This window comes from Cherax quadricarinatus, chromosome 28, assembly GCF_038502225.1.
Source record: "Cherax quadricarinatus isolate ZL_2023a chromosome 28, ASM3850222v1, whole genome shotgun sequence".
NCBI classification, from domain to species: domain Eukaryota; kingdom Metazoa; phylum Arthropoda; class Malacostraca; order Decapoda; family Parastacidae; genus Cherax; species Cherax quadricarinatus.
The window spans coordinates 3,442,448-3,458,451 of NC_091319.1; the positions used below are offsets into that span (position 1 = coordinate 3,442,448).

General features: G+C 49.2%; 1 protein-coding gene across 1 annotated transcript in view; it reads right to left on the bottom strand.

Annotated features, from left to right (window-relative positions):
• LOC128693148 (neural-cadherin) overlaps window positions 1-16,004 on the bottom strand; it is a 91,460-nt gene that overhangs the window by 39,204 nt on the left and 36,252 nt on the right. The window contains exons 9-12 of the mRNA XM_070089561.1: window positions 15,483-15,716; window positions 8,649-8,824; window positions 4,769-4,915; window positions 2,476-2,652 (exon numbers count right to left, since the gene is read on the bottom strand). Coding sequence (XP_069945662.1) covers window positions 2,476-2,652; window positions 4,769-4,915; window positions 8,649-8,824; window positions 15,483-15,716 — 734 coding nt within the window. The remainder of the gene's footprint in view (window positions 1-2,475; window positions 2,653-4,768; window positions 4,916-8,648; window positions 8,825-15,482; window positions 15,717-16,004) is intronic.

Sequence of the window (16,004 nt, forward strand, 5' to 3'; positions counted from 1 at the left end):
TCAGTGTTGTTACTCTCAGTGTTGTTACTCTCAGTGTTGTTACTCTCAGTGTTGTTACTCTCAGTGTTGTTACTCTCAGTGTTGTTACTCTCAGTGTTGTTACTCTCAGTGTTGTTACTCTCAGTGCTGTTACTCTCAGTGTTGTTACTCTCAGTGTTGTTACTCTCAGTGTTGTTACTCTCAGTGTTGTTACTCTCAGTGTTGTTACTCTCAGTGCTGTTACTCTCAGTGCTGTTACTCTCAGGTTAACTTTACTCACGGATATACTCTCCATTACTAATTAATCTTTAGCAGTAATTTCGGACTCTCGCTTGACACATCTCCGTATTTTCTAAATTAGAGTCTATGACCCATATAAATATTACAAGTTGAAAAGCTTTCCCGGTAATACCTAGAATAGGAAGGTAATATTTCCATTAACACTATTCATTACGGAAAATAACTAAAAATCATGAAAAATAACTAAAAATTACGAAAAATAACTGAAAGTTATCAAAAATGACGAGAAATGACTAAAAATTACGAGAAATAACTGATTAAGAAAAATAACCATAAATTATGAAAAATAACTAAGCATTACCCAAAAAAAAACACTGCATTATAATTATTTTTAATGCTACTTATGAATATACACTTAAAAATATAAAAAGTGACGATTTTAGCATGATAAAAGGCTGTTTTCTCTTGTCTGATTCTTCTCTGTTAGGGGCGCCCTATATTGTATAATTTATCTTATAAAAACTCTCATAACCTTCAATGAAAGCTGTATATACAGGATTTTTTCATGTTTTTGGGGAGCAATTAATCCAACAAACAATGTCATCATGACCATTTTCCATTTTGAGAGAAAAAGTTTTTTTCGCCCCCATAAAATCCCTGAATGTTCAACGTTTTTGGCTATTTTCGGCCTAATTTTCAAAATTACTTAAAATTACACCTGGGGTACTATTTGCTATATTGATTCAGAATATATACTTAAAAATGCAAAAGCAGATCATTTTAGGATCATGTGGCTTCTTCAGTCCTATACAGAGAAAGGTAGAAGACGAGGAGTTTGAAGTAATCAGTCCCTCAGCTTAGAGTTAATCAATCCTGTCAAGACTGATGGACCAAACACATCGACTACAGCATAAGGGGCTGATTACTTCAAATTCCTCCTCGTCTTCCATCTTTCTCTGCATTGGACTGAAGCCACTGTCTTCTTAAAAAATGTTTTAAAATGCATATTTTAGTTATTCAAGATATTACACATCTCTTCCTCCCATGTCATCAACATTCCTGGTGATTCTCGGTGCAGATACCCTAACATTTCTTGTTCGAGAAACCGCGTCCAGCCACATTTCTTCCACTACCTTTCCCGTGCACTTCGCAGACTCTCCGTCAGCTTCGTGATGGCTCACTCCTGAGTAACATTTTCACTACTGTGCCTCTTAAAAATATTTTGCTGTTGAGACATAGATCTATAGGAAGGTGGACGGGAGGCTCGAAATGTGGCCCCCAGCTTCCAGCCCATCTTTAGTTCATTCATCGACGGTCGTTCATTACAATTATAATTGAGTTCGTAGATCAATAAACTGAAGTGATCTTGTTAGTTCTTACTTTTCCCTGGAACAATGAGTGGTTCTTGTGACTGATTCGTAGTGGCTTTTGACACTGTACTTAAAAATAGACACACGTTCGTTGCATATCAGGACACTGACTTTGTCGTTGCAAAGAGCAAAAACTAAAACAAAAAAAAAAAAATAATTAGCGTACTGCTCATTGAACCTACGACATTCTTATACTTTTTCTCCTCTTTGAAGCCAAAGTTTTTGTTGCAACCATTTTTTCAGCAGCCACATTGCAATTCTGTTTGTATATTCACTGTGCCAACCATACTACACTGTGCTTCTCTTTCGTTATTATTTGTGATTCTTTGTTCACGCTGTGTCTCACTTCTACGGTATCATTGTGTATCCATCCTTTCACTGTACCTCCATGTATAACATTTACATGCGTGAAACAAGCTGGTTAGGAAGCTAGAGGAATGTGGTCGTTTTGGCATCGTGACATATCTCAGTGTATATATACTGAGAAATACACACCTCACGGTGTATATACACTGATAGATACACACCTCTCGATGTATATACACTGATAGATACACGCCTCTCGGTGTTCATAAAAAGTTCAGATGTTACGTGAGAGGAGACGTGTTTAAAACACCTGCTGCCTTGGTCAAATGTGCGAGGCTGGAAACGTTAGGCGGTAATTGAACTTTCTGGATCACAGCACTTGTTGTTAGGACGCTGACTCGCTGCTGGAATTACACTTCTTGTATCTTGTTTCCCTCCCTCCAGTAACTGTCTAGGCAATAACAGATATCAGTTCGGTGGGTCAAGGATGTGCGTGTGAAGTTAAAGCAGTCGTGGGCGTGTTGCTGTGGGTGTACTCACCATATCAGGGTCGTGGGCGTGTTGCTGTGGGTGTACTCACCATATCAGGGTCGTGGGCGGGGAGGGCAGCCAGGAGGGTGCCAGGGTGGGCGTCCTCCCTCACAGTAACGTGGGCGTGAGGACGGTGGAACTGGGGCGGGTTGTCGTTGACGTCCTTCAGACGGACGGTGACCCAGGCTGCGTCCATGTGACGTGCGTCCCTCCACCCCCCGCGTCCCTGGGGGATAGACAGTGACCAGTGGTGGAGCACCAGTAGTGAGGCTCCAGTGGTGGAGCACCAATAGTGAGGCTTCAGTGGTGGAGCACCAGTAGTGAGGCTCCAGTGGTGGTGCACCAATAAGGCACCATAAGAGATGGAGCCTCAGCGGGGAAACCTCACAGGTTGAGTACCAATAGAAGAAAACCACTTGTGGAGCACCAGAGGTAAAGCACCACTGGTGGAGCACTAGTCCAGTCAGATTAACTAACAAGTTTGACCTTGTTAGTTTATAGTAGTATCTGGATGGTAGTTACATTATTGTAGTACTATTGTGGTAGTTACGTTATTGTAGTACTATCATGGTAGTTTATGGTACAGTCACTTGCACCATGAACTTGAAGACTGGACTCACCTTGTCAGTCACCTGCACCATGAACTTGAAGCCTGGACTCACCTTGTCAGTCACCTGCACCATGAACTTGAAGCCTGGACTCACCTTGTCAGTCACCTGCACCATGAACTTGAAGCCTGGACTCACCTTGTCAGTCACCTGCACCATGAACTTGAAGCCTGGACTCACCTTGTCAGTCACCTGCACCATGAACTTGAAGCCTGGACTCACCTTGTCAGTCACTTGCACCATGAACTTGAAGCCTGGACTCACCTTGTCAGTCACTTGCACCATGAACTTGAAGCCTGGACTCACCTTGTCAGTCACCTGCACCATGAACTTGAAGCCTGGACTCACCTTGTCAGTCACCTGCACCATGAACTTGAAGCCTGGACTCACCTTGTCAGTCACTTGCACCATGAACCTGAAGCCTGGACTCACCTTGTCAGTCACCTGCACCATGAACTTGAAGCCTGGACTCACCTTGTCAGTCACTTGCACCATGAACTTGAAGCCTGGACTCACCTTGTCAGTCACTTGCACCATGAACTTGAAGCCTGGACTCACCTTGTCAGTCACCTGCACCATGAACTTGAAGCCTGGACTCACCTTGTCAGTCACTTGCACCATGAACTTGAAGCCTGGACTCACCTTGTCAGTCACCTGCACCATGAACTTGAAGCCTGGACTCACCTTGTCAGTCACTTGCACCATGAACTTGAAGCCTGGACTCACCTTGTCAGTCACTTGCACCATGAACTTGAAGCCTGGACTCACCTTGTCAGTCACTTGCACCATGAACTTGAAGCCTGGACTCACCTTGTCAGTCACTTGCACCATGAACTTGAAGCCTGGACTCACCTTGTCAGTCACTTGCACCATGAACTTGAAGCCTGGACTCACCTTGTCAGTCACCTGCACCATGAACTTGAAGCCTGGACTCACCTTGTCAGTCACCTGCACCATGAACTTAAAGCCTGGACTCACCTTGTCAGTCACCTGCACCATGAACTTGAAGCCTGGACTCACCTTGTCAGTCACTTGCACCATGAACTTGAAGCCTGGACTCACCTTGTCAGTCACTTGCACCATGAACTTGAAGCCTGGACTCACCTTGTCAGTCACCTGCACCATGAACTTGAAGCCTGGACTCACCTTGTCAGTCACCTGCACCATGAACTTAAAGCCTGGACTCACCTTGTCAGTCACTTGCACCATGAACTTGAAGCCTGGACTCACCTTGTCAGTCACCTGCACCATGAACTTGAAGCCTGGACTCACCTTGTCAGTCACCTGCACCATGAACTTGAAGCCTGGACTCACCTTGTCAGTCACTTGCACCATGAACTTGAAGCCTGGACTCACCTTGTCAGTCACTTGCACCATGAACTTGAAGCCTGGACTCACCTTGTCAGTCACTTGCACCATGAACTTGAAGCCTGGACTCACCTTGTCAGTCACCTGCACCATGAACTTGAAGCCTGGACTCACCTTGTCAGTCACCTGCACCATGAACTTGAAGCCTGGACTCACCTTGTCAGTCACCTGCACCATGAACTTGAAGCCTGGACTCACCTTGTCAGTCACCTGCACCATGAACTTGAAGCCTGGACTCACCTTGTCAGTCACCTGCACCATGAACTTGAAGCCTGGACTCACCTTGTCAGTCACCTGCACCATGAACTTGAAGCCTGGACTCACCTTGTCAGTCACCTGCACCATGAACTTGAAGCCTGGACTCACCTTGTCAGTCACTTGCACCATGAACTTGAAGCCTCGACGGTGAGTTTCATCTTCATAGTCCAGAGTCTGAGTGGCGAAGATGTGTCCCTCTGATCCCACCGTCCTGATGCTGAAGTGCTCCCAGCCCCATCCACTGGCCTCCACCACCTGCAGACACACCATGTTAGCACCGTCAGGTGAACACAACATCACCTGCAGGAGAGACCCAGCCCCACCCACTGGCCTCCACCACCTGCAGACACACCATGTTAGCACCTTCACGTGACCACAACATCACCTGCAGGAGAGATCCAGCCCCACCCACTGGCCTCCACCACCTGCAGACACACCATGTTAGCACCTTCACGTGACCACAACATCACCTGCAGGAGAGATCCAGCCCCACCCACTGGCCTCCACCACCTGCAGAGACACCATGTTAGCACCGTCAGGTGACCACAACATCACCTGCAGGAGAGACCCAGCCCCATCCACTGGCCTCCACCACCTGCAGACACACCATGTTAGCACCTTCACGTGACCACAACATCACCTGCAGGAGAGATCCAGCCCCACCCACTGGCCTCCACCACCTGCAGAGACACCATGTTAGCACCGTCAGGTGACCACAACATCACCTGCAGGAGAGATCCAGCCCCATCCACTGGCCTCCACCACCTGCAGACACACCATGTTAGCACCTTCACGTGACCACAACATCACCTGCAGGAGAGATCCAGCCCCACCCACTGGCCTCCACCACCTGCAGAGACACCATGTTAGCACCGTCAGGTGACCACAACATCACCTGCAGGAGAGATCCAGCCCCACCCACTGGCCTCCACCACCTGCAGACACACCATGTTAGCACCGTCAGGTGACCACAACATCACCTGCAGGAGAGATCCAGCCCCATCCACTGGCCTCCACCACCTGCAGACACACCATGTTAGCACCTTCACGTGACCACAACATCACCTGCAGGAGAGATCCAGCCCCATCCACTGGCCTCCACCACTTGCAGACACACCATGTTAGCACCTTCACGTGACCACAACATCACCTGCAGGAGAGACCCAGCCCCATCCACTGGCCTCCACCACCTGCAGACACACCATGTTAGCACCTTCACGTGACCACAACATCACCTGCAGGAGAGATCCAGCCCCATCCACTGGCCTCCACCACCTGCAGACACACCATGTTAGCACCTTCACGTGACCACAACATCACCTGCAGGAGAGACCCAGCCCCATCCACTGGCCTCCACCACCTGCAGACACACCATGTTAGCACCTTCACGTGACCACAACATCACCTGCAGGAGAGATCCAGCCCCACCCACTGGCCTCCACCACCTGCAGACACACCATGTTAGCACCTTCACGTGACCACAACATCACCTGCAGGAGAGACCCAGCCCCACCCACTGGCCTCCACCACCTGCAGACACACCATGTTAGCACCTTCACGTGACCACAACATCACCTGCAGGAGAGACCCAGCCCCATCCACTGGCCTCCACCACCTGCAGACACACCATGTTAGCACCGTCAGGTGAACACAACATCACCTGCAGGAGAGATCCAGCCCCATCCACTGGCCTCCACCACCTGCAGAGACACCATGTTAGCACCGTCAGGTGAACACAACATCACCTGCAGGAGAGATCCAGCCCCACCCACTGGCCTCCACCACCTGCAGAGACACCATGTTAGCACCGTCAGGTGAACACAACATCACCTGCAGGAGAGATCCAGCCCCATCCACTGGCCTCCACCACCTGCAGAGACACCATGTTAGCACCGTCAGGTGACCACAACATCACCTGCAGGAGAGACCCAGCCCCATCCACTGGCCTCCACCACCTGCAGACACACCATGTTAGCACCGTCAGGTGACCACAACATCACCTGCAGGAGAGACCCAGCCCCACCCACTGGCCTCCACCACCTGCAGACACACCATGTTAGCACCTTCACGTGACCACAACATCACCTGCAGGAGAGACCCAGCCCCCATCCACTGGCCTCCACCACCTGCAGACACACCATGTTAGCACTTTCACGTGACCACAACATCACCTGCAGGAGAGACCCAGCCCCACCCACTGGCCTCCACCACCTGCAGACACACCATGTTAGCACCGTCACGTGACCACAACATCACCTGCAGGAGAGACCCAGCCCCACCCACTGGCCTCCACCACCTGCAGACACACCATGTTAGCACCTTCACGTGACCACAACATCACCTGCAGGAGAGACCCAGCCCCACCCACTGGCCTCCACCACCTGCAGACACACCATGTTAGCACCTTCACGTGACCACAACATCACCTGCAGGAGAGATCCAGCCCCATCCACTGGCCTCCACCACCTGCAGACACACCATGTTAGCACCGTCAGGTGACCACAACATCACCTGCAGGAGAGATCCATCCCCACCCACTGGCCTCCACCACCTGCAGAGATACCATGTTAGCACCGTCAGTTGACCACAACATCACCTGCAGGAGAGATCCAGCCCCACCCACTGGCCTCCACCACCTGCAGAGACACCATGTTAGCACCGTCAGGTGACCACAACATCACCTGCAGGAGAGATCCAGCCCCATCCACTGGCCTCCACCACCTGCAGACACACCATGTTAGCACCGTCAGGTGACCACAACATCACCTGCAGGAGAGATCCAGCCCCATCCACTGGCCTCCACCACCTGCAGACACACCATGTTAGCACCGTCAGGTGACCACAACATCACCTGCAGGAGAGATCCATCCCCACCCACTGGCCTCCACCACCTGCAGAGACACCATGTTAGCACCGTCAGGTGAACACAACATCACCTGCAGGAGAGATCCAGCCCCATCCACTGGCCTCCACCACCTGCAGAGATACCATGTTAGCACCGTCAGTTGACCACAACATCACCTGCAGGAGAGATCCAGCCCCACCCACTGGCCTCCACCACCTGCAGAGACACCGTGTTAGCACCGTCAGGTGACCACAACATCACCTGCAGGAGAGATCCAGCCCCATCCACTGGCCTCCACCACCTGCAGAGATACCATGTTAGCACCGTCAGGTGACCACAACATCACCTGCAGGAGAGATCCAGCCCCATCCACTGGCCTCCACCACCTGCAGAGACACCATGTTAGCACCGTCAGGTGACCACAACATCACCTGCAGGAGAGACCCAGCCCCACCCACTGGCCTCCACCTCCTGCAGAGACACCATGTTAGCACCGTCAGGTGACCACAACATCACCTGCAGGAGAGATCCATCCCCACCCACTGTCCTCCACCACCTGCAGAGACACCATGTTAGCACCGTCAGGTGACCACAACATCACCTGCAGGAGAGATCCAGCCCCACCCACTGGCCTCCACCACCTGCAGAGACACCATATTAGCACCGTCAGGTGACCACAACATCACCTGCAGGAGAGATCCAGCCCCATCCACTGGCCTCCACCACCTGCAGAGACACCATGTTAGCACCTTCAGGTGACCACAACATCACCTGCAGGAGAGACGCAGCCCCCACCCACTGGCCTCCACCACCTGCAGAGATACCATGTTAACACCGTCAGGTGACCACAACATCACCTGCAGGAGAGATCCAGCCCCACCCACTGGCCTCAACTTCAGCTTCTGCAGAAATTTATATAAATATATAAAAAAAATCATTACAATTCTGGTCAGTTTCTGCTCTGTGAACTCAACTGACCAGCCATAAACCTGTAATTTCTTCACCTACCTAGATCCACATTATCTGTTACCCCTGCCAGCAGAAGTGATTCACTCAACAGTGCCTCATCCAGCAGTGCCTCACCCAAGAGGGCCTCACCCAAGAGTGCCTCACTCAAGAGTGCCTCACCCAAGAGTGCCTCACCCTGTAGAAGAAGTAGTTTGACGTGTCGGTGTCGGTGACAGAGATGTGGAGGATGGTGGAGTTGTGTGGAGGTTCAGAGCCCCAGGTCTCCTCCGTCTCCACCTCCCACAGTGAACGTTCCAGTCTGGGAGAATTGTCATTCACGTCCACCAGACGGATCACCACCACACCAGTACCTGTAGGTCACCACACACAGTAGAACACAGGTGAGTGTACACACACACACACACACACACACACACACGCGCGAGTCACGCCTTCCGTGCTCCGGGAATATAAGTGTTTTTGAGGGCTGCCCAAGTGTTCTGCAAGGGTTGCAAAGCGTGTCAGGGTAGTGAACAGTCCTAGAAGTGTTTTTTAATCTGCCTGAGCCACATAAGCGTGGGGAGAGCCACAATTTTGTAAGTGATCTAGAAAATAAAAACTTGGTGGTGCAGACTGGGCAGGTTAGTGTGGGTGGTAAGGCGACGTTGTCAAGTGTCACCCAAGAAAGATAATAAAGTGATACAATCGTGTGACCAGTGAGAGAAATACAGTGAATAGGGTACATTATTAAAGAGAAGAAATTGAGGTGGATCTACGCCAGGACGTCACATCGAGCTGGACAATCTATAGGCTGCTACAGCTGCACTGCAAGTACTGTATCCACCTATGAGTGGTTGTTTGGGTGTGGGGTTCCAGGTTCCAATTAACCGCCAAGCTGAATGTGAATGGTCTAACTCTCATAGCACGATAAAGAATAGGCACTCAAGTATTCAATAAGGAATAGCAACTGGTAATCCGCTGAACAAGGCGAGTAACTTACTGTAAGCTAGGTGGAAGGTCAAGCATTGGCAACATTGTAAGTAGGTGAGCGTCAAGTCCCAGGAGGGTGGGGGTCAGGTCACAAGAGGTTGTGGACACAAGCGACCACTGAGAATCCACATTACACTCCAAGCACAAGCCACCTACTTTTCAGACACATAATAAACCCACACATAATTCGACACATAATTACACACACACACACCACCTACCCCCCCTAACCATCCCTCCCTCACACACACACACACACACACACACACACACAAGGGCAGACACTCATAGAAGCTTTAGACCCTAGTAGCAATTTCCGCTTTTTATAACCCAGAATTACTGGTATGTATTAACAGTATCTCCCCCTCATACCTCCCCCATACACACGAACGCACATGTATACACACATACACACACACACACACCTGTACTAGGACAAAATGGTAACTAACTAGGCGAATACAAACACACACACACACACACACACACACACACACATATATACACACACACATGGTATAAACCTTGGTAATAAATACCGACAAGTTGGTTTAGAAAGACACGTAAGCAAACACTATAACATATTTATTAGAAAACGTTTCGGTCCTGGGACCTTGATCAACGTCCCAGGACCGAAACATTTTCTAATAAATATGTTATAGTGTTTGCTTACGTGTCTTTCTAAACCACACACACACATACACAAACACACACACACACACACACACACACACACACACACACACACACACACACACACACACACACACACATACATACACACACACACACACATACACACACACACACACACAAAGGTTTGCAACAAGACTAGTCCCAGAGCTAAGAGGTATGTCCTACGAGGAGAGGTTAAGGGAAATCAACCTGACGACACTGGAGGACAGGAGAGATAGGGGGGACATGATAACGACATACAAAATACTGAGAGGAATTGACAAGGTGGACAAAGACAGGATGTTCCAGAGATTGGACACAGTAACAAGAGGACACAGTTGGAAGCTGAAGACACAGATGAATCACAGGGATGTTAGGAAGTATTTCTTCAGCCACAGAGTAGTCAGTAAGTGGAATAGTTTGGGAAGCGATGTAGTGGAGGCAGGATCCATACATAGCTTTAAGCAGAGGTATGATAAAGCTCACGGCTCAGGGAGAGTGACCTAGTAGCGATCAGTGAAGAAGCGGGGCCAGGAGCTCGGACTCGACCCCCGCAACCTCAACTAGGTGAGTACAACTAGGTGAGTACACACACACACACACACACACACACACACACACACACACACACACACACACTGTAAGTACGTGCCGGTCAAGTCCCAGGAGGTTGGGGGTCAGGTCACAAGAAGTTGTGGGCAGCCAAGGACCACTGAGACTCTACATTACAACGCACAAGCCACCTACCTTTCAGTACATAATAAACTCACACATAATTCCACACAAAATTACACACACACACACATACACTCCCCCCCTCACCACCGACATCTCACTACTTCCCCTGATCCCTCCCCTCCCTCGTTCACCCTCCCCTCCCCCGTTCACCCTCCCCCTCCCCACCCCTCCCCATTCCTCTCCCACAAAGCCACAGTTCCTCCACTACCTCCCCCCCCACACTCTGACATACACACTGCTAACCTAACATGCAGAACTACATAGGTTTCCCACTCTGAGGCAATCAGGATAAAACAAAAATGGGTTGCCAGAGAGCAACAAGAAAAACCAAGGGACAGGAGGAGGAAGCTGCAAAGGAAGATTGGGCAGCAGAGCTCATAAAAAGGGATCATGAATGGGAAAAGAAACTAGAAGAACTTAGCATGAGAATGGAAGAGAGGATAGATATGGAAAGCAGGAAGTGGGAGGTGCATGTCAAAGCAGCAGAGGCTAGGATACAGAGTTTAGAAGAGGAACTGAAAAATCTGAAACAGCCTAAAGAACTAAAGAACATTTTGGGATTGACAACAGAGACTGCTACCTCAGCCACAAATAAGGGGACAGTAGGGAAAGAAGGAGCACAACTGCATGGAGAAGCTCTGTCAGAGGAGAATGTAGTAAATGAAAGAGCTAAGCTTTATATGGAGGCCCCAACAGACAACAACAGAACCCAAGGAAAGCCGAGAAGGGAAAATGACAGGCCACTGAGCCCAAGTGCATTAGCTAGTGAAACTGAAGAAAGGAAAGCTGCAGTGGAGGAAATCAAATTAAATGAGGGGATACACGGATATGCAGTGGGAGAATGAAAGGGTGAGGTCAGTCTTTGTGTATGGGCTCCAGGAAGTTGAAGGGGAAACATATGAAGCAAGAAAACAAGGGAAAAAAAAGCAATTGAAAGCATCATGAAAGCAATAGGAGAAGACGACATGACCCAGCTGGAAAATTTTCGAAGAATAGAGGGGTTTGTAAAAAAAGAACCCGGCCAGTGAAAGTGACCTTCAAGGCAGAAGCGACTCGGAACAGGATCCTGCAGGAGAAAGCACGATTAAGGGACATGCCGGCATACAGGAAGGTGTATCTCGATCGCGACAGAACACAAGAAGAAAGGCAGAAACTGAGAGAGATGGTACAAAGGCGAAAGGAGGAAAGAGAGGGGATGGAGAAGACAGACAGGAGATCCCAGACCCATGAAGAAAATCAAATACAGCCTCCCTCACAACTTCCTATAGAAGCCTCCCAACCAGGTCAACTCCAGTGCAACCAAACACTCTAAATCAAAACACCCATGCCACATCCAATGCCATCACCCACTACATTACAAACTCCACCCCCACAGCAACAACCCATAGCTCCTTACCATGTCTCCCACTTCCCCAACCCCAATATACCTCCCAGACCACAGTCTTAGAAAAGAAGTTGAAGGTGTGGTATACAAATGCAGATGGAATAACAAACTAGTATGAGGAGTGGCACGAAAGAATCAAGGAGACATCCCCAGACATAATAGCACTCACAGAAACAAAACTCACCAGAATAATAACAGATTCAATCTTTCCATCCGGATATCAAATCCTCAGGAAAGACAGAGGGAGGAGAGGGGGAGAAGGAGTTGCACTGCTCATTAAAAACCAGTGGGGTTTTGAGAAAATGGAAGGAATGGATGGCACGGGCGAAAGGGACTACTTAGTAGGAACAATCTAGTCTGAGGGACATAAGGTGATAATTGCAGTAATGTACAACCCACCACAGAACTGCAGGAGGCCAAGAGAAGAATACGATGAGAGCAACAGAGCAATGATCGACACACTAGCCGAGGTGGCCAGGAGAGCACACATGGGGGGAGCAAAGTTACTAGTTATCGGTGATTTCAATCACAAGGAGATTGACTGGGAAAACCTGGAGCCCCATGGGGGTCCCGAAACATGGAGAGCCAAGATGATGGATGTGGTACTGGAAAACCTCATGCATCAACATGTTAGAGACACTACCAGAGAGAGAGGTGAGGATGAACCAGCAAGACTGGACCTTGTATTCACCTTGAGTAGTTCGGACATCGAGGGTATCATGTATGAAAGGCCCCTGGGAGCTAGTGATCATGTGGTTCTGTGCTTCGACTACATAGTTGAGCTCCAAGTGGAGAGAGTAGCAGGAATAGGCTGGGAAAAACCAAACTACAAAAGGGGGAACTACTCAGGCATGAGGAACTTCCTTCAAGACATTCAGTGGGAGAGGGAACTGACAGGAAAACCAGTACAAGAAATGATGGACTATGTGGCAACAAAATGCAAGGAGGCAGAGGAGAGATTTGTTCCCAAGGGAAACAGAAATAATGGGAAGAACAGAACGAGTCCTTGGTTCACCCAAAGGTGTAGGGAGGCAAAAACTAGGTGTACTAGAGAATGGAAAAGGTACAGAAGACAGAGAACTCAGGAAAATAAAGAAATTAGCCGAAGAGCCAGAAACGAATATGCACAGATAAGAAGGGAGGCTCAGAGACAATATGAAAATGACATAGCATCAAAAGTAAAGACTGACCCGAAGCTGTTGTACAGCCACATCAGGAGGAAAACAACAGTCAAGGACCAGGTAATCAGACTGAGGAAGGGTGATGGGGAATTCACATGAAACGACCGGGAGGTATGTCAGGAGCTCGACACAAGATTTAAAGAGGTATTTACAGTGGAAACCAGTAGGACTCCAGGAAATCAGAACAGGGGGGCACACCAGCAAGTGCTGGATGAGGTACATATAACCAAGGAGGAGGTGAAAAAGCTGCTATGCGAACTTGACACCTCAAAGGCGGTGGGACCAGACAACATCTCTCCATGGGTCCTTAAAGAGGGAGCGGAGATATTGTGTGAGCCATTAACAAAGATCTTCAACACATCATTTGAAACTGGGCAACTCCCTGAGGTATGGAAAATGGCAAATGTAGTCCCAATTTTTAAAAAGGGAGACAGACATGAGGCACTAAACTACAGACCTGTATCACTAACGTGTATAGCATGCAAGGTAATGGAGAAGATCATCAGGAGGAGAGTGGTGGAGCACCTGGAAAGAAACAAGTGTATAATTGACAACCAGCACGGTTTCAGGGAAGGAAAATCCTGTGTCACAAACCTACTAGAGTTTTATGACAAGGTGACAGAAGTAAGACAAGAGAGAGAGGGGTGGATCGACTGCATATTTTTGGACTGCAAGAAGGCCTTCGACACAGTTCCTCACAAGAGGTTATTGCAAAAGCTAGAGGATCAGGCACACATAACAGGAAAGGCATTGCAATGGATCAGAGAATACCTGACAGGGAGGCAACAACGAGTCATGGTACGCGACGAGCTGTCAGAGTGGGCGCCTGTGACAAGTGGGGTTCCACACGGGTCAGTCCTAGGACCTGTGCTGTTCTTGGTATATGTGAACGACATAACGGAAGGGATAGACTCAGAAGTGTCCTTGTTTGCAGATGATGCGAAGTTAATGAGAAGAATCAAATCGGATGAGGATCAGGCAGGACTACAAAGAGACCTGGACAGGCTACAAGCCTGGTCCAGCAACTGGCTCCTTGAATTTAACCCTGCCAAATGCAAAGTCATGAAGATTGGGGAAGGGCAAAGAAGACCGCAGGCACAATATAGTTTAGATGGCCAAAGACTGCAAACCTCACTCAAGGAAAAAGATCTGGGGGTGAGTTTAACACCGAGCATATCTCCTGTGGCGCACATCAATCAGATAACTGCTGCAGCATACGGGCGCCTGGCAAACCTACGGATAGCGTTCCGATACCTCAGTAAGGATTCGTTTAAGACTCTGTATACCATTTACGTCAGGCCCATACTGGAGTATGCAGCACCAGTTTGGAATCCACAACTAGTCAAGCACGTCAAGAAACTAGAGAAAGTGCAAAGGTTTGCAGCAAGACTAGTCCCAGAGCTACGGGGATTGTCCTACGAAGAAAGGTTGAGGGAAATCGGCCTGACGACACTGGAGGACAGGAGGGTCAGGGGAGACATGATAACGACATATAAAATACTGCGCTGAATAGACAAGGTGGACAAAGACGGGATGTTCCAGAGATGGGACACAGACACAAGAGGTCACAATTGGAAGTTGAAGACTCAGATGAATCAAAGGGATGTTAGGAAGTATTTCTTCAGTCATAGAGTAGTCAGGCCGTGGAATAGCCTAGAAAGTGAAGTAGTGGAGGCGGGAACCATACATAGTTTTAAGGCGAGGTATGATAAAGCTCATGGAGCAGGGAGAGAGAGGACCTAGTAGCAATCAGCGAAGAGGGGGGGCCAGGAACTGTGACTCGACCCCTGCAACCACAAACAGGTGAGTACACACACACATATATACACACACACAGCAGATACAAACTTTATGATAACTGCAACTATGTAGCTACAACTATGTGATTGCACAACACAACACAGTAGAATACACTCTTAATGCCACAACACTCCCTCTTGAGGCCACAACACTCCCTCCTGAGGCCACAACACTCCCTCCTGAGGCCACAACACTCCCTCTTGAGGCCACAACACTCACACTAGAGGCCATAACACTAACCCTGGAGGCCACAACACTCACCCTTGAGGCCACCACCATCCACCGCCACAACCTGGATCTCGTACTCTGGTGTGGTCTCTCGGTCTAGACAACAGATGGCAGTGCGGATGAGACCAGTGTCTGGGTCCACGGAGAAGATGGCCTCTCCCGTGGGCTCGTACACCACGTTTTTGGCGATGGAGTAAGTTATCCTGGCGTTGGTTCCTTCAGTGATGTCGTCAGCGTCCCAGGCAGCCACCACGGCCACTGACAAGTCTGGAGGTGGAGGTAATGAGTTGTTAGTGGTCCTGACGTTGGTACTAACGCTGTTAGCGGCCACGACGGCCGCTGACAAGTCTCGAGGTGGAGGTAATGAGACGTTAGTGATCCTTGACGTTGGTACTAACGCTGTTAGCGTCCCATAGCGGCCACGACAGCCGCTGACAGGTCTCGAGGTGGGGGTAATGAGACGTTAGAAAGCCTTTCGTATTTTCTGGGGTCGTCAGCATCTCAGGACACTGACGGGTCTGGAGGCGGGGTAAAAATCTTATATACCAAAGCAAG